The 27,545-nt window shown below is 39.3% G+C and overlaps 2 protein-coding genes and 2 long non-coding RNA genes across 11 annotated transcripts in view; 1 reads left to right on the top strand and 3 right to left on the bottom strand.

The window, feature by feature from the left end:
• The window catches only part of ntng1a (netrin g1a), a 190,656-nt gene that overhangs the window by 90,384 nt on the left and 72,727 nt on the right, over positions 1 to 27,545 (bottom strand). For 7 of the 8 annotated variants that reach the window (XM_077508786.1, XM_077508785.1, XM_077508784.1 and 4 more), the window contains exon 4: positions 4,384 to 4,551. The gene's annotated coding sequence lies outside the window, so the exon portion shown is untranslated. Of the gene's footprint in view, positions 1 to 2,878; positions 3,368 to 4,383; positions 4,552 to 27,545 lie in introns of those variants that run through there. The other variant, XM_077508783.1, reaches the window with a different exon arrangement.
• Positions 9,314 to 10,892, top strand: LOC144009622 (uncharacterized). Its single transcript, XR_013280984.1, has 3 exons — positions 9,314 to 9,725; positions 10,094 to 10,180; positions 10,262 to 10,892. It is a non-coding gene; the product is annotated as an uncharacterized LOC144009622 (long non-coding RNA).
• On the bottom strand, positions 10,986 to 12,323 carry LOC144009514 (uncharacterized). Its single transcript, XR_013280951.1, has 3 exons — positions 12,025 to 12,323; positions 11,378 to 11,608; positions 10,986 to 11,106 (listed from the first exon to the last, which is right to left on the bottom strand). It is a non-coding gene; the product is annotated as an uncharacterized LOC144009514 (long non-coding RNA).
• prmt6 (protein arginine methyltransferase 6) lies at positions 14,048 to 15,314 on the bottom strand. The gene has a single exon (XM_077508791.1). The coding sequence runs from the start codon at positions 15,276 to 15,278 to the stop codon at positions 14,220 to 14,222; it is 1,059 nt and encodes a 352-aa protein (XP_077364917.1). The 5' UTR covers positions 15,279 to 15,314; the 3' UTR covers positions 14,048 to 14,219.

A 27,545-nucleotide genomic window follows, 5' to 3' on the forward strand; every position in this document is an offset into this window, starting at 1 on the left:
GGCCGTGAATGTATCAACTCAACTTTATTTATAAAGCACTTTAACACTGACGGATAGTCCGCACTAATGCCTTATCCATTCTTCTTAGTTGTTTTGATACTCTTATTCTGCCTTAAGTTTTAGCATCACCTACAGTATTAGCATTAATAGCATAGATTAGCCAATTTAGTAGCATCCAATCAGATGTACCAATACTGCCTCCAGCTTTTAACATATTTGTCTGGGGACTGAGACATTACTTTCCTCAGCTGAAAAAAAGGTTTTCGTGTGAGAGAATAAATCTGTTGTTGGTGTTGCGACGTCCAGTTACAGGACCCATAAATACAAGCCTCCTCACATCCAGGATCAAGTCCAAACCGCATGTCTGAGACCTTTGAATGCAATCAATGTGTGACTGCTAAAGATACGCCTCACCTGCCTCCCCATCTGCCACAATTCTCTATCAGTGACTGTTTTTCATCCTAAACAACACGGCCGTCCTCCCTCGAGTGGTCCGGTCTGACACGTGCGCCCCGTTTGTGCAGGAGCAGCACTTTTGACGGGGGGCGTCGTGGTGATGCCGCCCCAAGTTTTGAGTCCGGAGCCCTCAGGCGTCAGTTACGCCACATGCGAGTGGCGGCGAGACACCCTCTCCACACATGTGCACACACTCCGCATCTCCTCAGCATAGCTCTCTTTGCGACACAGGAACACCTAATGCATAATTAAACACACTTTTCCTAAAAGGCGCTATGCACATTACTCTGCAACCACAGTGACATGCCGGGATACTCAAAAATGCCCACTTTAGCTGTAAGGAAGATGCTCACTGAAGTAGCTTGCGACAAGCAGGAAATACTGAAAAGATGCCAGAAAAAGAAAGACGTGGGTAAAGAGCAAGGTATAGAACACAATTACTTGACAGAAAGGTGCGTCGAGTTCAAATTTTCATTTTACACAACAAAATGTGTTACGTGAATTCAACACCTACAGTTAAATTTTAACAATGCAAAAGTGTCTATTTTGGTGCACACTATCCATCCATCCATCCATTTTCTTGACCGCTTATTCCTCACAAGGGTCGAGGGGGGGTGCTGGAACCTATCTCAGCTGGTTTTGGGCAGTAGCCAATCGCAGTGGTGCACACTAAATATAGTTAAAACAACACTTTTGAAATGTTTATGGAGTTAAAAGAACTCTGTTGTAGTTGAAAATTTAACACTAGTCAACACTGGTCAGTGTTGATTTTACACGACACTAGTATGTAATGTTAAATTATAATTGCACATTGTATATTTTGAATCTACGAGAATTAAATATTTACTTAACATTTTTAGTGTTAATGAAGGCACAAAACTAGATGGTGTAATTTAACACACAGTAGTGCGATGTAAAATCAACACTGACCAGTGTTGACTCGTGTCAATTTGTTTTTGAGTTTTTTTTTTAACTCCATCTCAGTGTAAAAAAAAAAGAAAAAAAAAGTTGTTTTAACTATATACAGTGTGCAACAACAGAGGTACTTTTGAAGTGTTAATTTTAACTCTGAAAGTTGTTAATTTAACACTGCCAATTTTGTTGAGTATAGCGTTCAGGGGTGGGCACACTCGGTCCCTTCTCCAACACAGCTGATATATGATTAAGCCTGTCCATGATCCTGTTGATTGGAATCAGATAGTGTTGGTATAGGGAAACCTCCAAAACCTGCAAGACTCTGGCCCTGGAGGACCGAGTTTGTCCACCCCTGGTTCAGACTCTTTTCATTTTTCTAATGAAGCCCAGTTTGTCACATAGCTTTAAAAGTAGCATCCATTTAAAACAAGTTGAATGCCTGTTGAGGAACAATAAATCGAGCCATTTATGAAACTAGTGAAAGCGGCATGCTGACTCTTGATTTCACACTGAAATATTATTACATTGGCCTAAATAATGTCTATAAATTGTTGCCGGAAACTGAGCCCTGAATTGAAACATAACTTTGAAGCAATTATCACCAACAGTTATCTGCATAAAATAATAATTGTTGAGAATAACCCAACATAAGTTTATTTCACTAATGCCATCAAGCACATGCAGCCTGTCTGGCTCATTTAACTCATTAGCTCCCAATAACGTGTAAATACGTTTTTTATGTAAGTGTCCCAAAGACGCATTTATACGTTTTTTTGTTTTGCTTTGTTTTTTTAATGGTAGAGCATACAGAAGGCTTTGATGCAGCCTCTCAACTGCAAAGAACGGTTGCAGAAATGGTAGTTATTACACAAACGGCCAGCAGGTGGCAGCAGAGCAAAGGAGATCAACGAGGGCCATCTAGAAAAAAAGCTAAATTACTTTCAATTTTAAATAGATTTGCGAAAACTGATTAAACTTAGCTCTCTTCTAATGCTAATTGCTGCAAAACGGAAACAGATAGAAAGATACTTTTTTCCTGATGAAAGAAGAGACTTTAATCTTTCCTTTGGTAGGTTCCATGCTTTTATAGCAATTGAGCACAATATTCTGTGGGCCTTGCGCAATCAGTCGAAATCCAGTAAAACAGCCGAAAGCGAACGGGATTGCTTCTGTGAAAACGGCTGGGAGTGAATGAGTTTTAAAGCACTGTTAAACATGCATTTGAATGAGCCTAAACTAAAGGGCCTGTTTAAAATGTACCGAGGGAGGTCTCACTATAATTGGCAGCTTGAATGATGACAAATTAATGCTATATCCCAGACATGCAATTATGCTTGATAGATGATGACGATGACTTCCACAAGGGGGCGCCACTAAAGAAATGTGAAGTAATAGTAACGGACGAAAGTTAAAAAAAAAAAAAAAAAAAAAATGTGGTTTTTGAAGCAAGTCTGAATAAATAATGACAAGGCGATGTTGTGAGCAAACTGAAAGCAATTTAACTTACAAGCGTTGAAGTCCACTTGCGCACACGAGCTCCGATGTCCCCGCGCTCATCAACAAGTTCAGCAAAAAAAAAAAAAAAAAAAAAAAAAATTGATCATGAATGAAGAATGACGCGTTTTAAGACGCGCTCTTGCCGGAGCCGCAAAGTGATGAGTTCGCACGTCAGTCCCGGAGAACTCGCTGCGCGCACCACCATTGCTCTATTTGGACGATCAAGAGGATTTGTCCTGCCACATGGACGTTAAATGACTGACGCTCGTCCCCCGGAGAGTGGGGGGGGGGTGTCGCTCAACACCGCGCGTCACGCAAACCGGACCACTTCTGGACACCGGCACCGTAGCAAAAGTCTCCACCATCATCCAAGTGCCACTCCATCGCTGATCGAGGTGAAACACGCGAAAACAAACTTCAATATTCCCCACAGACGATTGAGTCGCACCCGCCTCAGTTGTGCACACGCACTAAAATGATATTCCAGTAATATGCGAGATGTGGCGGCGGCGGAGGAGGAGGAGGAGGAGGAGGAGGAGGAGGAGGAGGAGGAGGAGGAGGAGGAGGAGGAGGAGGAGGAGGATGGTGCGCTCCCGGGCGCACGCTCAGCTTTGCAACTCCTCCGCCACGCGCACCTTATGGGTGGTCTCACCCCCCTCCCCACCCAACCTCCTTCTCCTGCCTTTTTTTCATCCTCCCGCACTCGAGCGTGCAGCCACCCGCCCGCACGCTCACAATCTCTTAAAACAACAACAACAACAACAATAATTAAAAAATAAAATAAAAAATAGCCTAATACAAATAATAATATATGCACCAGAGTAGCGTGCTCCCCTGCTCAATAATAATAATAATAATAATAATAATAAAAAAGACGTATAGTGCGAAAATAATCGTCATATAAGCATTGCATTATTACATTGGACTCTAAAGGCTAAAATTGGGTATACCCTATTACATTAAAAAAAATAAAAAATAAAAAAAGTCTGTTTAGCACGAGCGAAACCATCAAAACAGGAGGAGGATTAAATATTTAGCCGCATATTTAACGACGCAGCAATTCGTTGTGTTTAATTGAGAAAGTGAAAGGCTTTAAAAGAGTTACAAAAAAAAAAAAAAAGTTTTCTTGTAGAAAGTGAGATTATGGTCAATCTGGCAAAAAAAATATTTAAAATCACGGCAGGGAAAAAAAAAAAAAAAAAAAAAAAAAGAATACCCAAACATTTAAGATATCGAATCTACAGCAAAAAAAAAAAAAAAACTTCTTACGTGAGGTAAAATTTATTACATTTCCCCCCTAAACCTGATTCATTCCATTTTCATTACTTTGACAGTTAGAGCTAAAAAAAAAAAAAAAAATGCACATTTTGAGCAGATCTTAATGGAAAAAAAATATTTCACGAATCGTCTACCCCATGCGGCGCGCATTAAACGCTTCAAATGTTTACCAATATCTGCTCTAAAAAAAAAATAAAAAAAATAAAAAAACCGAATGGACGGAAAGGAACTTCTCACCTTGGAACCCCGTGGAGAGCCGTCCATGCCGCCTGTTGCAGCCGCCTAAATCCGCTTTTTTTTTTTACGACGGGGGCATGTCGACCTGCAGGTGCCACCATGCAGCAATTGAGTCCGCACCTCCTCGCAGGATGGAAGACAAGACAAGCTTCCGGTATCGCGACCACACTGGAGAAGAAGACGAAAAAAACAACAACAAAAAAAATCTTTGAACGCTCCCTCAAGCTGTGCAATTGTTTAAAAGTTTGCAGAAATGTCGAGGCTTGCCGGATGCAAACATTCCAAGTGGCTCTGGTGGTGGTGGAGGAGGAGGAGGGGGGGGGGGGGGGGGGGGGGGGGTGGGGGGTTCGTGAGCGTCAGAGGCGCAGAGCGAGCGAGCGAGCCGAGTGGCATGCGCGCGCACGCACGCAGACTATTGTGAGCCTTTGACAGCTCAAGTTGATTTCTTTGCAGACAGCAGCTGCCAGGGAGCCACCACCTTGAACTGCACTTGTTTTATTCATCAAAGATGCCTCGGCATCGGCGTGTCACAAGTTGGGATAAAGCGAGGATTGCGCGACACTTTTTTATTTGTTTTTATTTTTTGCAATATCACTCATATGAGCTAGTCAGACGGCATCTTACGAAGCAAGAATGCATGGAGGCGTTTTTCAAGGGTATCGAAAGAGATTTCAGACGACTTGTTATGAATTCAAGTCTAACATGATTGGACAGTTACAGTGCAGGGACTCGCGGTTATTATGCTATTGTTTGACAGTTGTAAAAGTGTTTAGATGTGAATATTGGAAGTTGAAATATTCCTTTAAATCTGTGCTTCTCAATTATTTTCTGTCATGCCCAACCCCAGTAAGAAGAAAACATCAAACCACGCAACTATAGTGTCATTTGTCTATAAAATTGTTATAAGCACACTTTGCATAACACTGTATCCATATTAACGTATAAGAGAATTTAAAAAAAGAAAGAAATATGGACCAACTAACAACAAAGAATAGCTTCATTAACTGTAACAGAAAAGATTTAAAGTGCATCTGAAATTCAAAAATAAATTTAAATCCTTAATTAAACTTGAAACATTTGACTGACTATAACAAACCATATGATATGGAAAAATAAAAATTACATAAAATAAATAAATAATAATGCATTCAAACTGATCACCAACATTAACTCAGGAGCACAATAAAAAAAATAAAAAATAAAAATAAAAATAAAATATATATATATATATATATATATATAACAATTTGTGCTGATTTTTTTGCTTTTTGTTTTTTTTTTTTGCTCAGTGCAAACAAAACCCCTACACCACCTAGTGAATGCTCCCTGCGCACACTGCACTAATGAGAGCGCCACTGCCCCCTAATGTAGTGGAGGTGCAATTGCACTTCATTCTAGGACAGTTTATAAAAAAAAAAAAAAAAAAAAAAAAAAAAAGCCTCGCGACCCTTGTGAGGAATAAGTGGTCAAGAAAATGGATGGAGGAAACCAACAGTGACAGAGGTTTTGATGAAGCCAATCACAGATGAAATCAGGAAGTGCCACCAAAAAGCCTCACAGGTAAACGACTGCCAGATGTTCACTTTTCTACATTTTCAAGCATTGTGTAAAAATATGCATTTCCAAGGGAGGTTATTAGAAAAAAAAAAAAAGTGGATTTGGACGGCAATTAAACCCTATCACGGATCAACGCAACAAACCAAGTGCGTTTGGCGGATCCAAAGCACCGCAAGCATGATCGCTGTTGGTTCATCATCATTGTTGTTGGACTCGTCAAGGTGGGGACGGCGGAGACAGCTCTCCTTGCAGCCGTCTCTCGCTTTTTGTGTCTGCCTCCTTAGCCCGAGGCCAGCTTGCCTGTCATCAACCTCTTTTTTTTTTTTTTCTAATTCACTCGGCGACAAGAGAGAGGCGCACGGCGGCAAGCTAACAAAGAGACACTTTAAGTAGAGACGAAAATATGACGGCGAAACGTTCACTCAAGATGAATTTTTGTGGTGATTAATCCTCAGTTATTTTCTTTGATTCAAAGGTAGAGACTTGAAGAAATAAACCAGAGAGAGCAAATGTACACTTGAACTGAAGTTAGATAGCAATAAGGCTTTTGTATAACATGCTAACTATGAGCTAATACAGTCAGTCATCAATGTCGACCAGTGTTCAAGAAATGTATTTTTCTTTGAAGAGCATTAAAGGGTCCCAGTGCCTATAATATGCCTCCACCCCTGCGTCTTATTTTTCCCTCACTCGTCAAATCACATGATAGTTATTTGAAAATTGATGGATAAAGCTGTCGCCGAATTTTAGGACTTGTTCAATGGAGCGCTCTTCAGACCAAGGTTATAATATTTCTTTTTAGACTTTTATTTATTTATTTATTTATTTATTTAATTCAGCTACATGTAGTAATTTGAATCAGTTTTACTTTTTTTTGTAAAATGCCAAATTTTACTTTTTTATTTTTATTTTATTTGTTTGTTCATTCATTCATTCATGGAGTATTTGTTGAATAGCACAGAAGTGACATGAGCTGTCAGGACCAGGTTTAAAATAGTTTAGCAGTTTTCTTAAATTTTTTGAAATTCAGCTACTTAATTAGTTTGTAGAAAAGGTCTGTTAGTTTTTTTTTTTTTTTTTTTTTGTGAATGCTTCACTTTTAGTTTGTTTTAGTTTTTATATACTGAGTAGTTGTCGAGCACAAAATAAAAAATATATATCACTAATTGTGTAATAATAAATTACAATTCTCAAACAACTGCTTGGCCTTCATTATTCTGCACATACATAAAGTAATACAGAATTTTTTATTTTTTTTTTTAAAGGTACGCTGAAAGCTTACATATGATATTAACTGACAAAGATGAAAATGAAGAATAATTTTTTCACTTACAATTTTTTTTTCCATTTTAGTTTTTATTATTTTGTTAGTTTTTGTTAATTATGACATTGGACTGATATTTAAATATTTTTTTGTCAACTAGTTTTCAATCAAGGTATATTAACGCATTTGCTCCCAAAAACATATAAATACGTTCTAGTTTAAATATGACCAGTGTCCCAAAGACGTATTTCTACTTTTTTTTTTTTTTTTTTTTTTTAGAAAACTGAAGAGAACGTTGAAGCAATGCTAGTTATTACAAAAATGGCCAGCAGATGACGACAGAGTATAAGAGATCAACCAGGGTCATGTTGCAACAAGCTCTTTTCCCCACAGATTTGTGAATAATGATGAAACTGAACTACATTCTAATGCTAATTTCTGCAAAATGAAAACAGATAGAAATATACTTTTTTTCTGATTTTTCTTTTGGTAGGTTCTATGTTTTTAGAGCAATAGAACACAATATTCTGTGGGCCTTGCAAAATCAGTCAAAATCCAGTATAACAGCTGGGAGTGAAGGGGGGTTGCTTCTGTGAAAATGACTGGGAGTGAATGAGTTAAACTACATTAATTAGGTACTATACCACTGTGGTTTATACTAACAATAAGATACAAAAAAAAAAAAAGAGCATTAACCAAACTGTACTGCTTGCTGTGAATTTTGATTTCTCGGCATAACCAATCCAGCTAATTAGAGTTTTTATGATATATAATATAAAATAACCACATTTAAACATTGGCTTTGTGGTGTTTGGACTCCCTCGTAAACAATCCCCACCTGCTAATCCAGCCTCCTTCAGGGACCGTCACATTGTGAAAAGTCACTTCCCATTTCGATATGGGATGGGTTGAAGGAGCGAATCAGGTCAGTCTCCGCGCTTATCAGCCTGGCGCTAACCCTGGGCTCCAATCTGCTGCGAGCAGACCTCCGCCGCTGATCCAATCCTATATGCTATTCTAAGCGCGTGCACCAACTCGCCTAAAATTGAAATATCATATTAAGTTATAAAACAATACCTGAAAAGAATTACATGGAGGCATAATCCAAAAAGTGCATGATTGAAAAAGGATTAGCGAGGCAGGGGGAGGAGTTTGGTAGATTGTACGAGAGCCGAGCGCCTCGGGTCGATTGTGAATTGGGGCCACCTTGTTATGGTTTACGTGCTCCTTCTTAACTCATTTGCTCCCAATAACGTGTAAATCCGTTTTTTTTAATGTTCTAAGTGTCCCAAAGACGTATTTATACGTTTTTTGTTTTTTAATGCTAGAGCATACAGAAGGCTTTGATGCAGCCTCTAAACTGCACCTTTTTTTTTTTCTGATGAAAGAAGAGACTTGAATCTTTCTTTTGATAGGTTCCATGCTTTTATAGCAAGAGAACAATATTCTGTGGGCCTTGTAAAATCAGTCAAAATCCAGTAAAACAGCCGGGAGCGAACGGGACTGCTTCTGTGAAAATGGATGAGTTAACAGGCGCAGGATACGCTGCGCGTCCGTCCATGTCATCATGCATCAGTGCTTTAAGATGGACGTCTTGGAAACGACAGGCTGAGATTTGACGTTTTATCGCTATCCATGCAGTGGACACAGGATCTACTGGTTAGCTCCGGTAGCTAATGCTAATGATAACAAATTGTCTCCTCAGCTAGCAAGAGAAATGAAGCCCACCTCTTTGGGGGTTGGTCCACCAAATTAGCTTTTGTCAATACTTCTAATTTGTGTGCTCAGGATGTGCTGACGGAAATATTGCTTACTGTAACTGACTGCGGGAACTGAATCCCGTTGGCTTATTCATGCTGTCATTAGCATACAAGGATAAATGAGTAGCCGTGATTAGATACTGCGTCGCCAGTCAGGTTTCAGTGGCAATCGACGAACAAGATGCTTGTAAACACGCTCAATAATTTGTCCGGTTTGAAACGATAGTTGTTTATGATGTTCATATGCAGAATATTCCATTTTTCTGAATATCGGGTTCTTTAAAATAATCTGCTGGTAAACACAGATGTGCCATGCGCTGTTCCCATCTTTTCTAGTGGCAGACAATAGGTCGCTTGCACATCGTAATGCATCATGGGAGTTTTTCCTTCGGGCGCCATATTGGGTGTCCGCCGGTTCACAAGGTACACTCGCGAGTTACACGGTAGAGCTTATCAACCTGATGTAATTTTCGCAGTATTTTCACGATTTACCGGAAGATCAAAAACAACGATACAGGCAGAAGGTGTCTCTGTGTGGCGGGATTGATCCTAATTACGTCCTGACCAAGGGTGATTTTTTTTTTGACGGAGAAAGCTTGCTGGCCAAATGTGACATCTCTGGACATCTTTCCCTACCTCGTGTTGACAACATGCTCCATAACACGCCAACAAATCCCTGGAGGCTTACAATTATTTTGTAAGCGGGTGGATACAGAGTGTAAACTTTAACATCGCATCAGAAGAAACGGTTGCTGTTGCACGTAAGTAAACCACATGGTGTTGGTAATTCTGCACACAAAAATGTTGATTTGTTCTCAGGCTTCCTGTTATCATTGTGTTTACATGCACAGCTGGCTTTACCTGATGTGGTTTTTCCTAATAATTTTATAACAGGCAAATATGGCAGAGCGTATAAGAATAAAAAGTAACTGCACAGCCTCCCCGTGGCTTAATTAAATCTAATGCTACCCTTTCACTAGTTACATGTTACTTAATCAACTTATTCTAAATGGTTAAGGTTAACCACTCTCGGAGGACGTATTTTTAGTTTCAGTTTCCAGTACAATAAAACGTGTTCATGGTAACTACTGAGCATACTGACAGCTTTTCTTATGATCTCACGGTTAAGGAGGCTGTCACAACACCCAATTTCTGTCTGGTGCCAGATGGCAACAATTCCCATCACTTGTCACGACAACACCAATAGTATTACCAGGTATGTATGGCTTTACTTTTTGTAGTTTCTTATTTAATTCTATGTTTCATATTTTCATTACAATGTTTGTAATATTTTCAGATTCAGGCACAGATGAGTTTAACTGGACGGACTTCTGCGACTTTGTGGTGTGGACAAAGTGTGATTGAGCGAGTCCACCCAGATCGCTCGTTTTGGCCAGTTGGAAAAGCCAGAGTTTTTTTTTCCCAAAATCCCCTCCTTACCTGAACTGCTCGGGAGAGCATTTACTAGATCAGCAGTGGACTTCCAGTGTTCCTGCTCAGCCGCTGTCACCTACCACTTGCTCATGTACTTCAAAGATGCGGAATAAAGTGGTTTTTTGTGCTGCAGCAGATTGTAAAATCAAATGATATCACTTGAAGTGTGCCAATCTAGACTGCCAAAAGGACAGTGGTTTTGTGACAAGTGTGAAACAAGGATTATTGGGAAAACTGTAACACAGTACTGGTACTTGTCTTACATTAAACAAATTTAAAAGAGAGCAACTTTTTCCTCTGTACATAGCATAATGAAAGTCATTGCGTACCCCATCAACATTACATCATACCGTCATCTCAGGATGGTAGGCACCTGTGCTAAAATAAACTACATTAATTAACAGTTCAATTTTTAACCCTGAAATTACTACATCTAATCATTATTCACTTCATTTTTTGTGCTTTTAGAAATAATAGAGATTTATGCCATTACTTTAAGAGGGACCATATTGCACATTGAGTCAAAAAAAAAACCCTGTCATTTGTATTATGTATAGCTTTGTAAACAAACCCAACAATAGAATTTGTATAAACGCTGCCTTTATTAGCGCCAAACAAACAGTCGCATGTTGTCCTCCTCCAATGCTTTGATGCTCGCCTTCGTTTCCATCATGTCATTGGCAATCAAGTCGGTGTGGCATGAGATCCCTAAAGAAAAAAATAAAGAAAAAATCACAAAAAAATACGGTACCAGTAATAGGTTTAATATAGTAAAGTAGTATAGTTTTTTTGTCAGTGTAAAAGAAATGTACACATTTTGTTGCATTTTTTAATGTATGAACATTGCTACAGGCAAATACTTATTTCTATAAACACTTCCAAATGTCTCTAAAATATAAGGTGCGTGTACACACACAAACAAACACATACATTCACTCATGCATACAATATATCATGTAATGAATTCTGAGTGGCATACCAGAGTCAATGATGTCAGCAGTACTTGAGGGTACAGGTTACTGGAGCCATCTGGCTGCATAACTGCAACAATCTCTGCCACTTCGAGTCGTCTTTTCTTTGCTTGTCTCTCCTGTGCACGTTCATATCTTGGCACCGACTGGGCTGAGACATAGATGTTGTAACTTGGGACCCAACTTTAATGTTGGAGCCCAGTCGGGATGATTGGACAGAAAAACGGGCGCAGGGCGACCTGTTAAAATAAACAAATATATAAACAAATAAAATATGGAAAGACTGGTTATTTTACCGCAGTAGGGTGGCCGTGAATAAGTTCTTTAGCATGATGTGTAGGCTACCGGGGGTCTGTTTTCTTGCATCAGCCCCTTCTGTCTCTTTTTTTTTTTCCAAGTTTACATTTTGCCACCAAAAAACATGTTATCGGCATTAAAAGCCCAAGACTAATCAATCCAATTTCAGCAGTAAACACTTTGCACTGGCACTACTTGGGTGAAAATGTTCGATGTTAGCTTTCGGCTAACGTCCGCTAGCCAGCTTGTACTACCGAACTTGCTTGCTCATGAATCCAAAACATAAGCAACTTGCCCATATATGGGCGGTCGAAACGTTATTAATCCTCATGCATTAAATAAAGGTAAACAAGCTTACCGCTCACAAAGTGATCGCTGCACACACGAGCCCAAAGTAACGACTTCCCTCCGGAGTCCGCACTCCTCTGTCTCCAGGCCCTGGTTCCTAATTATTTTCGGAATTCGGAAAAAAGACCGACCATTTTCCCCCTTGGCTTTGTTCGAACAGCCAACGATGCAGCAACAATGTACCATTTTAAACGCAGAAAACAAACGTGATAGATACGTGTTAGACCGAATCGCTACGTAAATGGAGGCCACCCAGCATGGCGACTACGAGAAATCCGAGGCGGAAGTGACGACATGTGCAAGCGACCTATTCAAGGGCAAACCCACATCATACATCAAACTAAAATACACAACCTTAACCTGTGCCACTCTACATGTCGAAAAACAGCATTTGTGCCACACACTTGAAATAGCTTGAATGAAACAACGTGTATCGATTGGTTACTCAAGTGCAGAGCATGACATCATAAGTAATCACATTTCAATGTTCTCAATCATTTCAGGTGGGGACAGAGCGCAATTAGTATCACAGTTAGCAGCCGAGTGTGGCCACGCATGCATCAGTGTGATTTCTGAGACTGCCTGCGTTTGACATTTTCATCCACATTCATGGGATCCTATTTTGTTCTGATGATAAACGGTTTACTGCTATTTGGCCATGAACGAGCACTGTTTATCGCAAAAAATGGTACAACATCTATCACTTAGTTTGGATACGCACAGAACCTTGATAAATGGACCTCCATCCATCCGTCCATCCATCCATTTTCTGAACCGCAGGGGGTGCTGGAGCCTATCCCAGCTGGCTATGGGCAGTAGGCGGGGTACACACTGAACTGGTTGCCAGCCAATCGCAGGGCAGATGTACCTCTAACAAAAAATATAATTTGGTGAAAAAGTTGTACAAATGCTAGTATAACATTACATTTTGAGCAAAATGTCAATGCATTTGCTGATACTGATCAGCACTTTATCCTGTTTTTCTGACTAATTTTTGGGGGGCCTTTGTTTTTTTGAGTAATTATTTTTTAATTGTCTGTTTTTCTGAGAAAAACAAAATCGACTTCTGTTTTTCTGCATGTTTTTTTCTGTCATAAAAAAAAAACAGAAAAATAAATATTCATAAAAATAGGTGGGAAATATACAGGAAAACAGGAAAAAAAAATCTGAAAAACACAAAAAAAAAAATCAGAAAACAGAAAAAATATATATATCAGAAAAAGAGAGGAAAATTTGTTCAGAAAAACAGAAAACAATATTAAGAAAAATAGGGGTAAAAAAAAAAATCAGAAAAAAATAAAAAATATTGAAAAAAAATATATATAAAAGCCCCTCCACCCCCCCAAAAAAAGAAATCTGAAAAACAGGACTTTTTCCCAAGCGAATGTAGTACGCTTCTGTAATTATATACCAGTAAATGCAAGTTAAATAAATGTAAATGTAATGCTCATTTTTCTTCTGACCTAAGATTTTTTAGGTACACAAGAGGACTTTTGTCACATTTGTTCACAAAACTATCTAAATTAGAGATACAAACTTCAACTCTGAACTTTGTTGATTTTTTTAAGCATAAATCTAATTAACTTTTAAGATTAGCAAAATAATGAGCTTTTTTTTTTTCCAGGGATCTCCTCTGGTGGTTAGTCAAACATAAAAAATAAATAAAACCTAACAAGTAAATCACTCACTATTGTTTTCTACAGTAAATATAGTTTAGTAAAAAAAAATCAGTTTGGTTTTCATTCCAAACAAAAACAGAAGGTGCAAAGAGTTCCAAGGGTGTCAGCAGCATCTCTTATAACATTACCTGGGAATTTTAATAAATAGATTGCAAGATGTATTGTTTTTGAGACGCTTCGTACAATTAACTTTTTATTTTGGCTTGAATCTATCGGTCTAGTCCACATTATAAAACATAAACAACTTACATTTTTGCAAGTAATTAAGCTTTAATAAAACTAACCACCATGACACCTGCTGTGGAATATTTTGTGCATATTAACATGCCAGGACTGATACAACACAACCCAAAGTGCAGTCAAACTATTTATTTAACACAATTTAAGATTGTTCATTCATTTCCCAAATATGTGATGCACTGAAGTGTCACAAACGCAAACTTTGAATCAAAAACGTATAGTCCACATAGCGACAATGCTAAATTCAAACAGGATATGGTGGTGCGTTTGAGGACAGCAAACTAAATTATGATAGTGTTTCAGAGGTCCAGTCAGGGATGGAAAAAGTCTTGGAGTGGGTTTTATGTTTTCCAATGGTGTACTCCAGGTGAATGCATACATGTCTGTCACTTTCCTCCGAGGGGTACATGTTGACCTCCCCAGTCACCAGCGTGTCTTGCACCACGTCCACTGGCTCATCCAAGTACAAAACTGCTTGTTTCCAGTGTGTCTCGGGTTTGAAAGGGGACGTCGAGAGAACGAGTGGTTGCGGTTTGTCCGGACAAGGGAAGGAGACCGTGAAGTAGACGCAAAATGCGTTGACCGCAGCCGAGCCGAAAGACTCGCACCGGAAGTGGCCCTTAACCGACCGCAGCTGCTCCACTGTGGTCGTGTACAGGTCCAGCTCGGCGAACCGGGCCGGATGAGACAGCACGTCCTCGGCGGTCACGGGGCTCACAGAAATGTCAGAGTTCTTGATACATTTCTTGGCAAAGTCACTCATACATGACATGTCGACGCCGTACTTGTCTTTGAGCGTGTACCAGAAATCTAAGCGGTCCTCCACCACCGGCTCGCAGATTGGCGTGATGAAAAGTTCGGCTTTGTTGGGCAGAATAACCCCGCCGGGCTTTTTCAACCATTTGTCGCGAGCGTACAGGACCGAGTTCAGCATGGACTCGTGCAGGAGTGCATAACCCATCCACTCGCTCACTATCACTTCCACCATCTCCGGCAACTCCACAGTCTCAACAGTCCCTCGTATGACTTCGATTTTGTCCTCCATGTTGTTCTGTCGGACAATTTTCACAGCTTGCTCGGCAATGGAACACGCTTCAACGGCGTACACTTTCTTGGCACCGGCTTGGACGCAGAACATGCTCAAAACGCCGGTCCCTGCACCCACGTCCAGCACAACCTTCCCTCGAATCGATTCACTGTTCTTCAAAATGGCCAATCTGTACGTGTCGGTACGTACATGGTCCGCTATCATTTCTTCGTGTATTGTCACATCGGAATAGCTATCAAAATACAAGCTGTCCTGTCGGGTTTTATCGAATTTTCGCTTCTTCGCCACACGAGACATTTTCACCGCAAGCAGCTTTTCTCTCTTTGGCACTTCCGCATTATTGAAAATGGGATTTGTAGTTTTATACAGCTCGCGATATACGTTTGTGAAGCTACTAAAGAACTACATTTCCCGCAAGGAAGCGACAGTGACGGTTGAGTCGGATGGTGTGTTCAGGGACCGGGAGAAGGTGGTCAAAATAGGATGAATTCGCGATAAATAATAGCCATTATACAAAACATAAGATATTATAATACATTTTAGTTGCGTTTGTGTAATATGAGTTGAGCAGTAAAATCCACCCATTTTTTTGTACCCATCTCATGAGGCGGCCATTTTGCCATTTTCTGTTGACTGAAAATGACATCACAGTTGCTCAGGGCACAGGTAACAGCCACCACACGGCTCACCTGTTTGAGTTGTACTCACCTGAGCCCTCGAGGAACTGAAATTAATACAAATGGGTGGATTTTGCTGCTTAAATATTTCACAAACAATAATAAGTGGGACTGCACAGAACACATTTTTTGGGATTGCCTTCCCTTATAAAAAAAAAAAGAAAAAAAAAGGATGCCTTCCCCTTTTAATAAAAATGTGTCGTAACATTCCATGACATAATAGATCTAATCTCCAGAAAATGGGTGTCTGTCGGAGATTAGTTGACTTTTTTTTGGATAACACTGCAACGTCTACGCCTCGGTTCACGAGCTATATCTAGACATCCACCATGTTTACCTTTTAACAAGCTACACACAAGACTTCGGAGATTTTCCCAAAGTTATGGCAGACAGAACTCTCATCCTGATGGTCCTATGGGACTTTCAGAGATCTTTGCCAAACGATACTGGCCAAACGAGCAGGAGTTGTATCCCGTGTTATAATGATGAAAACATGAAAGAAAAAGCAGAGATTTGAGGAACAAAACAAAGCAAAAGAGAGTTTCAAGTTTTACTATTTGAAGCATAGTGGAATGTAGAAACTAAGTGGCCTGCAAAAAAGGCTTTTTGAACCATACGGATGTAATTAGTACTGGAACCATTATCATTGTTATTAAAGAAAGAAAAGGGCATTTTTTTGTATTCAAATAGTTTTAGTTTAGAACAGCAGCCATCATGGGATAATGAGCATAAACTTTTATATAAAAAAAAAAAAAAAAAAAAAGCCATGTCCTTGTATGTTGAATCAGAAACATGAAAAATCCATCTAAACACTGAAGGAGCTGATTCCCTGATTGATGTATCGCCAGAAGCAAAATTGGATGACGTGCAAAGTAAGGCCGGGCATCTACAGTGGGACGCACGACTGCATTGTGAAATCCAGACACATTGTGATGGTATGAACTTGGCAGGAAGGATGGAAGCATAGCTGCCGGACTCGACAGACAGACAAGAAGCTGTTGGCCATGTTGTCGTCGCCTCCTCTCAGGCTTCAGGTAGAACTGCTGCCAAACCTCAAAACAGCCAGCGTCCAGCTCCCACTGTGTCAGCTGGATCGGTTTACCTTCATCTTTACACTGCGAATTACAAATCCTCTGTATTCATACACAGAGGAAAATCTACTTTTTTTTTTTTTTAGCTGCTTTTTCATCTTCTTCTGCCAGTGTGTCAAATTAATTAGTTCAAGATGGAAAGGAAGTATGACGCCATTATACTATAAAAACTTAATTGCAAAAATGCATCATATATTACCAAAACATGGACATACAGTATGACACTGATAACTAAAAGTGCAAAAGTTAAAAGGTAAATATGAGAGATACTCTTAAAAGGTCTAACGTCATCAATATTGTGCAATATGAATTATCCATCCACCCACTTTCTTGACCGTTTATTCCTCACAAGGGTCGCGGGGAGTGCTGGAGCCTCTCAGCTGGCTGTGGGCAGTAGGTGGGGTACACCCTGGACTGCTTGCCAGCCAATCACAGGGCACACAGAGATTCGGAGCGCCCAATTAACCTGCCATGCATGTCTTTGGAATGTGGGAGGAGACCGGAGTACCCGGAGAAGACCCATGCAGGCACGGGGAGAACATGCAAACTCCACCCAGGAAGGCCGGAGCCTGGACTCGAACCCGAGTCCTCAGAACTGGGAGGTGGACGTGCTAACCACTCACCCGCCGTGCCGCCCCTAATATGAATTAATTAAGCACCAAAACCCACATATTATATCCATCTCAAGGGGGCGGCCATTTTGTCACTTGCTGTAGACTGAAAATGACATCACGGTAGCTCAGGGCAACAACCAATTACGGCTGAACTGTTTTCTGAGTTTGGTCATGTGACGTTTGAAAGGTGAGCCGTGATTCTTCGCAGGTGAGCCATGATTGGTTACCTGAGCCCCGAGCAACTGTGATGTCATTTTCAGGAGACCGCAAGTGACAAAATGTCCGCCCTGTCAGACAGATGAAAACGGGTGGATTTTACTGCTTAATTCATATTCAACAAACACAAAATCAATCAGAATACTGTGTTTAGACTCGTGGGGCTGCATACAACACATTATTGTCAAGAAATATTTGGGCCGAGTTCCCCTTTAACAGTTTCCTAACATAGAACAATACAAATAATAAAAGATATTATAAAATAAATTCAAAGAGACACCTAAGAAGATTGTTTCTTGCAACGTTTCATATTGTCCTATAGTAAAATTGGCAAATATAGTACTGTGGAGTGTGGCCAATCGATTCATAGTCGATATAAGAATGCAACAAGATGGTCGTGTGCGTGAGAGAAAGACACGCTAAGTAAAAAAATAAAGAAGGCGATAAGTATTGTATAACAGTATGCGTGTACCGGGGGCAAGGAGAGATACAAAGAAGAAATGCTGGTTTGGCTTTACACGAAGGCCACCAGCAGCTGTTCTTCCTCTTGGTCAGCTTGTGTGGACTCACGGGAGCTGCCTGTGCGCTGTTAGTAATACTGGACCTGTCAGCTGCTGCGGCCGGCACACAAACCTGATCACAACATTCTCCTGGAAGCGCACACGAGCATGCACAGATTGCACGCACAGTCACATGAAATGTATGCTAATGTGGAGTGGATATATTATGTGCACAAGAACTGTCACGTGGGGTGTGGAATTAGGACCCAAACAAACACAGACAAGCCAAGTTAGGGACATAGAGTCTTTATATAGAAAATACAAAGGAAATAAGTTGGATTCAGCCTCGAAGAAAACATGACGGAGAAACCTTGACAAAGAACCTTGCGCGGGTTGGATACAGAACTAAAAGTAGAAGAGGGATGGGAAACCTCTACGACTATGTGCTGAAAGAACCTCGTCTTGGAGCTCGAGGCACTTACAAAAGTGTCACTCGGAATCTCCAATTGGAGCAAGGCACAAGTCTATATGGGAGAATAAAGACCACTAGGATAAAAGAAGGGGGACTGAACAAACTAAGAGAGGCACATAGCATAGCATGCAATTTGGTGACCAAAATGTGGGTAATACAGCTACAAAAATCAGCATAAGGGACATAGTAACTGCAAAAGCACAATACATCCATAACAAAATGCCACCAGGCACGCATAAGAAAATATAAGCAAAATAACTCATCATAATGGACATAGTAACTGCATAAGCATAATACATCCATAACACAATGAACCTCTGACCTGCAGAAGCAAAATAATTCATCATGATAGACATAGTAACTGTGTAAGCATACTACGTAACACAATGACCCCTGCTGTACATAAGCATAATAATTCATAAGGGGCATAGTAACTGTTTAATCAAAATACCCAACGACCCCTGTCTTGAATAAGCATAATAGCTCATCATAATCAACATAGGAACTGCGTAGGCATCATAACTCATCTTAAGGGACATCGTAACTGCATAAGCAAAACAACTCATAAGGGGCATAGTCACTGCATTAGCATAATACATCCTTAACACAATGACCTCCTGACCTGCATAAGTAAAGTAACTCATCATAAGGGACATAGTAACTGCTTAATCATAATACAAAATGACCCCTGACTTGAATAAGCATAATAGCTCATCATAACTGCGTAAGCATCATAACTCAAAATAAGGGACATAGTAACTGCATAATCATAATACATCCAGAACACAATGCCTCCTGACGTGCATAAGCAAAATAACTCATCACAATCGACATAGGAACTGCATAAGCATAATAACTCATCAAGAGGGACATAGTAACTGCATCTGCATAATACATCCTTAACACAATGACCCCCTGACCTGCATACGCATAATGTATCAAAAGGGACATAGTAACTACATAAGCATTATACATCCATAAAACAATGATCCGCCGTCCCAGCCCAAAACACAATCATCACATTTTACACAACCACGTTTTAGAGAATTGCAAACAGGTCAACAACAAAACTAGGGTGCAATGAATTCTTCCTGGTGATCAATAGGTGGCTGTTTTAATATCGGTCTCACAAAGAAAAGACCCAAATAGGTGAAGCTAGTCTTTCATACCACAGAGTCACATCCACTTCATCCAAAAGTGCACACCTAGTGACTAAAGTATTCTACAACTGGATCTATCTAGATGTCTTTTCAAAGTGCGTGTTATTTTATTTCTCACTTTGGCAATTCACTGCACAGAATCGGAGAATGTGCCAGTGCTTCTCAGCGAAAAACTTCGAACAATGGCCAAAGCAAAATCTCTCGCCCAGGGGGGAGTTTCCACTCTTATTTGTCCAGTCACCAAGCCACCACACACTGTCGCACCAGCCAGTCCCATAGCAAGCCCTTGGCCCGTCAATCCCCATCCCGGGAAATCAATTCATTAATTACATCCACTTCCACGCAATTAAGTACAAGCCCTATGTTGGAGGATGCTACTTATGATGGAATCACTAAAAATTTATAAAAATCAAGTAGTTTAATGGCATTTAGCTGATGACTTGAGTCATATATTAGAACAAACTGGCCCAATGGAATGATGCAAACCTCCACAAGACTCTTTACTGGCAAGTATTAATCCACCCATCAGTCCATTTTCTTCTTCACTTTTAACTTCAATAGGCTCCTGGTGGGTGATTTTAGAATGGTTAACAAAAGTGCAAGTGAAAAGGAACTAGAAAATTCAGTCATAATCAATATTTTCATGGTATTCATTAGGATTTTTTTTTGCAGACAAAAGTGCTTGAAATTAACGACAATTTTCGATTCTTCAAAATCCGAGTTCCTGATTGTAAAACGGTCAATACCATTATTGGCTGCCGTCGCGGGTATATGATACTGTGAAATAGAAACACCAACAAAATGACTGCAACCAACTTTCAAAAAGCATATGTATAGCTCGGATCTTTGGGTACGAACACATTAAACTGTAATGATGGTCCTCCATTATTCTATCTAAACTCTTAACGCTCACATTCCGTAATTAATGCTGGACACATTTAAATTCAGCTTGTGAACCTAAAATGAAGTTGCACTATTTTCGCATTCTCAATGTGGTGCTTGTGTTTTCACACCGATGAAGCCACCTCGGAAATCAGTTCGTCCCCAAGTTCATTTCTTTGTATTGTGTTTGGGGTACATGAATAATAATAATAATAATAATAATAATAATAATAATAATAATAATAATAAGTCTCTCTTTCTGCTCAAAATGATGGACGCTTTGAAATAAGTGATTCATAGCAGCTACATTTCCCATTTCCATAACAGAAGCACAATTAAAAATTCAATTGAGTCCAAATTTAAAGTTAAACAAAAAAAAATATATATATATAAAATACCTTTTTGAATGCATGTATTTGGAGCTAGGTTTAAGTCATTTATTGAGAAAAATTTATTAGGAAGGTGCTGTCGCCTGCCATGATTAGGCCAATTACTTGTTCATGTCTCTCTGGGAGCGAACGTGTCGGCTTTTTTCACAGGCCATTTGACAGTTTAAAAAAAAAAAAAAAAAAAAAAAAAAAAAAAAAAAAAAAAGTCCGATTTCACAAGCAGCCAAGGGACTGTTATGCCAGAGGTTAAGAGGCACATTTCAACACAGAAAGGGTAGATAATAAGCAATTTAAAGCGCTGACATTCATACTTTACAGCCCTGAAAGAGATGCGGTATAATGTAGCGTCAAAGCAGATTCTTTAAACCGAAGTTTTAACTTTCTTTTGTCATAATTACAAGGACGCGATAAGTCAAGTATCTGCATTTGAGTTTATTTTGCTCTCAACAAATAGACTGACAGACAGGCCTGGTATTTTGGAGGCGATAAGACGCTCCCGGCTTGTTCTTCCCACTGACCTTGGTTTGTGCAAAGTTTTAAAAAAAAATAAAAAAATCAATGCTCTTTCAAAGGGGACAGAAGGCAGTATTCACTTTCTGTTAAGGTGCTGTGCATCTCACCCTGAAGGTAAGACAGCCAAAGAGAGAACCTGTGCCGGTAGTTAGTGTCAGCAGGACGTTTATCGGAGCAGACAGGCCCAGACACATTCACACAGGAACGCTTGTATGGATATTAAGGGACACAGATAGTGTATATCTGAGCAGCACTGACACGTTGCTTTAACTCAGATAATAATAAGTCCGCTTTCTCATTTGAGCCGTTTCTCTATATTTATATATTATGCTATTCATACAATGGAATTTACAGTTGTAAACGTCTTCTAGCATGTTCAAGTTCACTTAAAGGCCCAGTATGCCGGTTTCACTCAGGAAAATGCACTTTTTAAATACAGGATGTACACACTTTGTACACATCTGGGTTTATGTTAATCTTTGGTGGCGATTTTGTCCTAAAATGTACTTAAAGGGGAAGTCAACCGAAAACATTTCTTTGACAACAATATGTTATATGCGACCTCAGCAGTCTAAACACGACATTCTGATTAATATTACATTTGTAGAATATGAGTTACGCAACAAAATCCAGCCATTTTGCCACTTGCTGTCGACTGAAGATGACATCACAGTTGCGCAGGGGCAACGACCAATCACAGCTCACCTGTTTTCTGGAGCTGAGCTGTGATTGGTTCCAACTGTGATGTCATTTTCACTCGACAGCAAAATGGCCTTCTGATACTGATAAAAACTGCTGGATTTTGCAGCTTAACTCATATTTCACTTAACGCAATGGGGATAGAGAAAACATATTAAGATTTTTTTTGGTTTGACTTGTGGTGGGTCCATTATAGGGCTGTACAATTAATCGAAATTGAATTACAATTTCAATTATTACACTCCACAATTACAAAATCAGCATAATCGTAAAAAAAAAAAAGATTAACTCATTCACTGTCTTTGACAAGTATACTTGTCAATTGTATTTTTTAGAGCGGTGCTAAATGGGGGCGAATCTGAGCATGCTCCACTGTAAATATCAAACTTGGAAACAACTTTACTGATGCCCAACCACCGGTAGATGACATCATTGCCCCATTTTATAGGAAATAAACACAGTTTCAGAGTCCATGGGAGAAATGGCTGTATTTTGGCAAACCTACATTTTTCTGCTGTCAATTATAAAAGAACGGGACGGGACAAAAAGTAGGGAGTCTATTCTGTTATTTGGTAGATTCGGTTTATATATAATTATTGAATGGAATATCACGTGAGTATTGGAAATGTAAAAATTTTCTATAATGACTGGCAGTGAATGAGTTTATACTACTTTTTGAGTTGTTTAAATTTATACATTTACACCTTTTTATTTTTTTTATTTTAAAATATCTAATATATTTTTTTCCATCCAAAAGGAACTTGCATAATTAGTGTTTCAAAGAATTTTGTTTGTCTTAATAGTTTTTTTCAATATATATTTTTTTAAACTGTTAAACATTTTCTTGTTTTGTGCCAAAAAATAAATGATGATCCTACTGCATAAGTGCACTTCAAGTTTTTGCCAAGATAAATAAATAAATAAATACATAAATAAATAATTTATAAATTCTGTTTGGTCCAAAAGAAATTACATTTTCTTTTTTTTTCTTTTTTTTACTGGTCTTAATATTTTAAATGTGAAAACATTTGTCTTGTTTTGTACCAAAAAAAAAAAAATCGTTTGAATAATCCTGATTTCAATTATTGCCAAAATAATCGGGATTATTATTTTTCCCCATAATCGAGCAGCCCTAGTCCATTACATTACTGTGAAATACAGAAGGAAGACAACACTGCACGCTAGCACAGAGGCACCGTAGACTTCTGTTAACTGTTCTGTCAAAGAGATGCTGACCATAAGGCCGCCAGATTTAGATGTACACTATTGGTTACCTTCAAACAAATGAGAAAATCTATGGAAGCACATTAGCACAATTGCTGAGTCTTGCATGTCTAATTGCATACATCGATCTGTGCACAAAAATCAACCAGTTGAAATGAAAATATGAAATTAAAGCGCTCGAGTGGTCAGATAAAGGATTTTATGCCACATTATCTGATGTTAAGAATTTTCAATGGAAACGAGAGAGCCTGAATTTATGAGGCTTTGTTTTCTTTGTTCAGATCACCGTTGTGAGAGAGAAACAATATCGCTTGTGGCATCATGAAAACGGACTGTCCTAACGTACAATTTTCGTTAGTTAAATCTCTTAATCTGTTGATTTTTTTTTTTTTTTTTAAGCCATTTACATTTTTGAATGATGGCAAGCACCGGGAGGGACAATAAAGGAAAATGGATAATGAGCTGCTTAACAGCTTAATGGAACGCCGCCGTAGCCTGCGAGCCATGACAGCCGTGATTGGTAGTTTGTTTACAACACCACCCTCATTATGTTCTGGCCCGCCTGTTTTCTGGCACACTACAGACGTTGGATTATGCCAAGTCAAATCTGGACTAACCGCAAATTAAAATCTCATCACCGACATTCAGGCATATTTTTTCAACTTCAATTAAAAATGAAGTTCTGATTATTAAATACATGTAATGGGATTGCGAGTTACTGTGATTTTTCTTTTTTTTTTTTTCCTATTTCTCGACAAAATGACCGGAAGAGAGTCTTGCCTTGGGTGGTGTTGATGTCCTCACGTGAACCAGCGAGAGAAACAACGCGAGCCCGCAGGCGAACGCTGTCCCGAAGCAACATAAACTTACTGTTACAGTTCATCACCAAACACATTGTTTTCCACACAGCTCATTGCTTGGTCCAAAGCCACATTTTTCAAACATGATGCTACGTATTTTCTGGAGCATAAAAACAGAGAATAGCCGAGTTATTTTTGTCCCACCTGCATAACCGAATAAAAGCGGCATGTGAAGAGAGGCTGCTACTTTTCTGAAAGTGTTGAGAAAGCTTTTGCCTTTCATTAGCATTTCAAAAAGTTGCACTTGGGGATCCTCACCGAGCCTAACGGCTTGAGCTTCATCCCCAAACAATGACATCATCTATCCAAAGCAGCGCTCAGCTTGAGCACTTCTGTTCGGACCTCTAATTGGCCGGGCAGGAAGTGCCAGGAGGGACATTACATTGCGATCTTAAATGGCTACTTTGGGCTGCTGCACTGGATATTTAGTGAGCCTGGGTCATTCTCTATCCCCAGAGAGTCAGTTAGGAGTTTTCTATATTGCCTGGAAGAAAGTGCAAAGACATAGAATGTGCTGTAAATGACACGATTCTGCTGTGAGGTCCCTGGATACAGTCAAGGTGGCACGTAATCGCCGTTTGCCGGGAAATATTGTCCCTCTGCATCCGACTAATGAGATATAAAAAATCATCAAGTTCTTAGGTCACCTATTTTGATCTTTTTTACATTTATTTAAATATTTAATAATATAATTTTGGAACATTCAGGATAACCCGTTTACATGCGTGAGTGGACAGAGTTAGTCTTGCATACTTATTTCAATATAAACCGAAACGCACGGACAACTATGATAATTTCTAAAATTATTTCTGCTTTATACGGTGCCCCCAAGGTGACATGGTAGAAAAAAACAAAAACAAAAAAACAAAAAAAAAAACTTTGCGTTCCTTCGCAAATTAGTTTTTTTCGCCTAGCATGTTACCTTAGGTGCGCCGTAAACACTTCCGGGTCATCTTCCATGTGACCAAAAGAGACGTATAAACAAAGCAGTGGGAAACTACATGCTCTATCCTAGTTGCTTTGGGAACGCTTTCCCACTGCTTTGTTTCATGTTTACAAACGTTCCACCCTCGTCGCTTTTGGTCACATGGAAGATGACCCGGAAGTGTTTACGGAGCACCTAAGGTGACATGTTAGGCGGAAAAAAACAACTTTGCGTTCCTTCCCAAAACAACTTTGCATTCCCTCGCAATATTTGCGAGGGAACGCAAAGATGTTTTGCGAGGGAGATCGTATATTTAAATACAAAACATAATTAGCTTATAAAACATCGCTAGCGCTAATGCTAAAGTTGACGGCAGATCCCATTCAAATGCTAACAATTAGCATCAACTTCAGCAGTGCTATTATTTTTTCAAATAGCAGCTATTCACACACAAACGCTTTATTATGAATTGTCAAGTCATGCATTATTTATTTTAGTGTACAGTATTCTTATATTACTTTCCTACTAATTTCATTTTTTATTGTCCTTTTGAGTTGTATTTAAGTATTCGTAAAAAAAACTAAAAAAAAACTGAACTAGTTCATTTTTGGACCAATGAAACGTAGTTTAAATGGTGAACTATGAACTATAGTTTATTTTTAAATTTGTGAGCTGAAGTTGAAAAATAAACTTTCCCAACACTATTTACCCCTGCCTGAGTATTTCTCGTGGGTTACGGACATATGGACACGCATATATGTGCGTATGTCCGTGGCATTTCCACCGTAGAGACAGAAAATACATTTCGCGAGTGGCAACCTAAGATGGCCGACATGCATACAAGTAGTTCAGACCAAGTTTCCTTGCGAATACAGCATGCGCAGAACACAAACTAGTTATGTTGCATGTTTATATCACCACATATTTGGGTTCGAAAAGCGGTAACACAGGGCTCTTATTCGGGTTTTTGAAAACCAAAATAAAATCGTTATTGACTGCATGTGAACGCAGTCAATCGTGTAGACTCATAAAAGTCGTTTACCCAGCAAAGTTAAACAATAAACATGGCCACCTTCTCCATTGCTTCCCTCTGCTACGAATACAATCACTGCTTTTTTGTCTGACATACTAACATCCAAATGATTTGCTTGTCTAATGAATCCCTGAGCTGAAAAGACCCATCAGCTCTTCTGTCTCTAACAATGGGAACACATTTCTGGAAGATGAGATTGCACAGTTGTATGTAAATTAAGTGGAAACAATCCCGACGCTCAAAGCGTTCCAGTCTTTGGCTGCAAACTGGTTATTCGCTATCTCCCTTGCTTGCTCCCTCTCTCCTTTTCTCCGTGTTCAGTCTTGTGAAGATACAGTTCGAGAAAACTGTCTGCCATTTTTGAAAATGATTATCAGATAACTATACATCTAATTGCGAAGAGACTGACCAAATTACGCATCTTGATTAGCAAGTAAACACAGTCAATTTCTTTTGCCATGTGGCATTTAGTGAGTGTCTCTGCCTCCGGGTTTGTCCCCACATGGTCTCTGCTTTTCCTCAAGGTGACTAATTTAATTCCCCTGATTTAGCTGACCTTCCTCAAGATTGTTTTGATGACAATGATTTCCTGTCCTATTGCCTCCGCAGCAAGCGGCAACAGAGCAAGTGAAGGGTTCTGGTTTATCTTCGTGGCTCTTAGATGAAATGTGAAGTGAGCTGTAAAGAGATCTCGTATGTCACTTGAGTTTACTACTGTATGCAGAAACGTGAATCCCAGTAGATTGGGAGAAAAAGTATTGGAGCTCTGTAAAATGTTGATGGGTTTTGGAGGTCGTTTGAAGTAGCAAACATATTTCATGCGCAACAAGTACGATCTGTAAAAAACAAAACAAAAAAACAAAAAACGGTATTTACTAAGATCCCTGTATCGTAAGGGTTTAGTATCGGTCGCCAAAGCAGTCAAATCAAAACTCATGCCTGACTTTAACAAGTGCTTGCTATCTCGACAACATCCTCTGACGTAATTATCACATTCTAATCGATTTGGCAATATATCGCGATATTACATCGCACAATTCTCGAATCGATTCAATAGTCCGCCAAATCGATTTTTAAACATCCATTTTTGATGGAAAAATATTCAACAAAACATCTTACTTACGGTTAGGGTTCACACCTTAAATCATGGAAAAAATGTTAAATGAATTCATGGAACATTAAGCCTTAATATTTTATTTCAAAGCTGTTCCAATATGAAACAGCCTGAAGTTTCAGATAAATAAAACATTTTCATACAAATCTTACAGTGTACATGTACAAGTTTACTGGTTAGTATTTTCTAAATTTG

The sequence above is a fragment of the Festucalex cinctus genome, chromosome 20 (genome assembly GCF_051991245.1).
Source record: "Festucalex cinctus isolate MCC-2025b chromosome 20, RoL_Fcin_1.0, whole genome shotgun sequence".
In the NCBI taxonomy this organism is placed as follows: Eukaryota; Metazoa; Chordata; class Actinopteri; order Syngnathiformes; family Syngnathidae; genus Festucalex; species Festucalex cinctus.

Bases quoted from the DNA above. Each gene is read 5' to 3' on its own strand.
- prmt6 (XM_077508791.1), bottom strand. From the start codon at position 15,278: ATGTCTCGTGTGGCGAAGAAGCGAAAATTCGATAAAACCCGACAGGAC.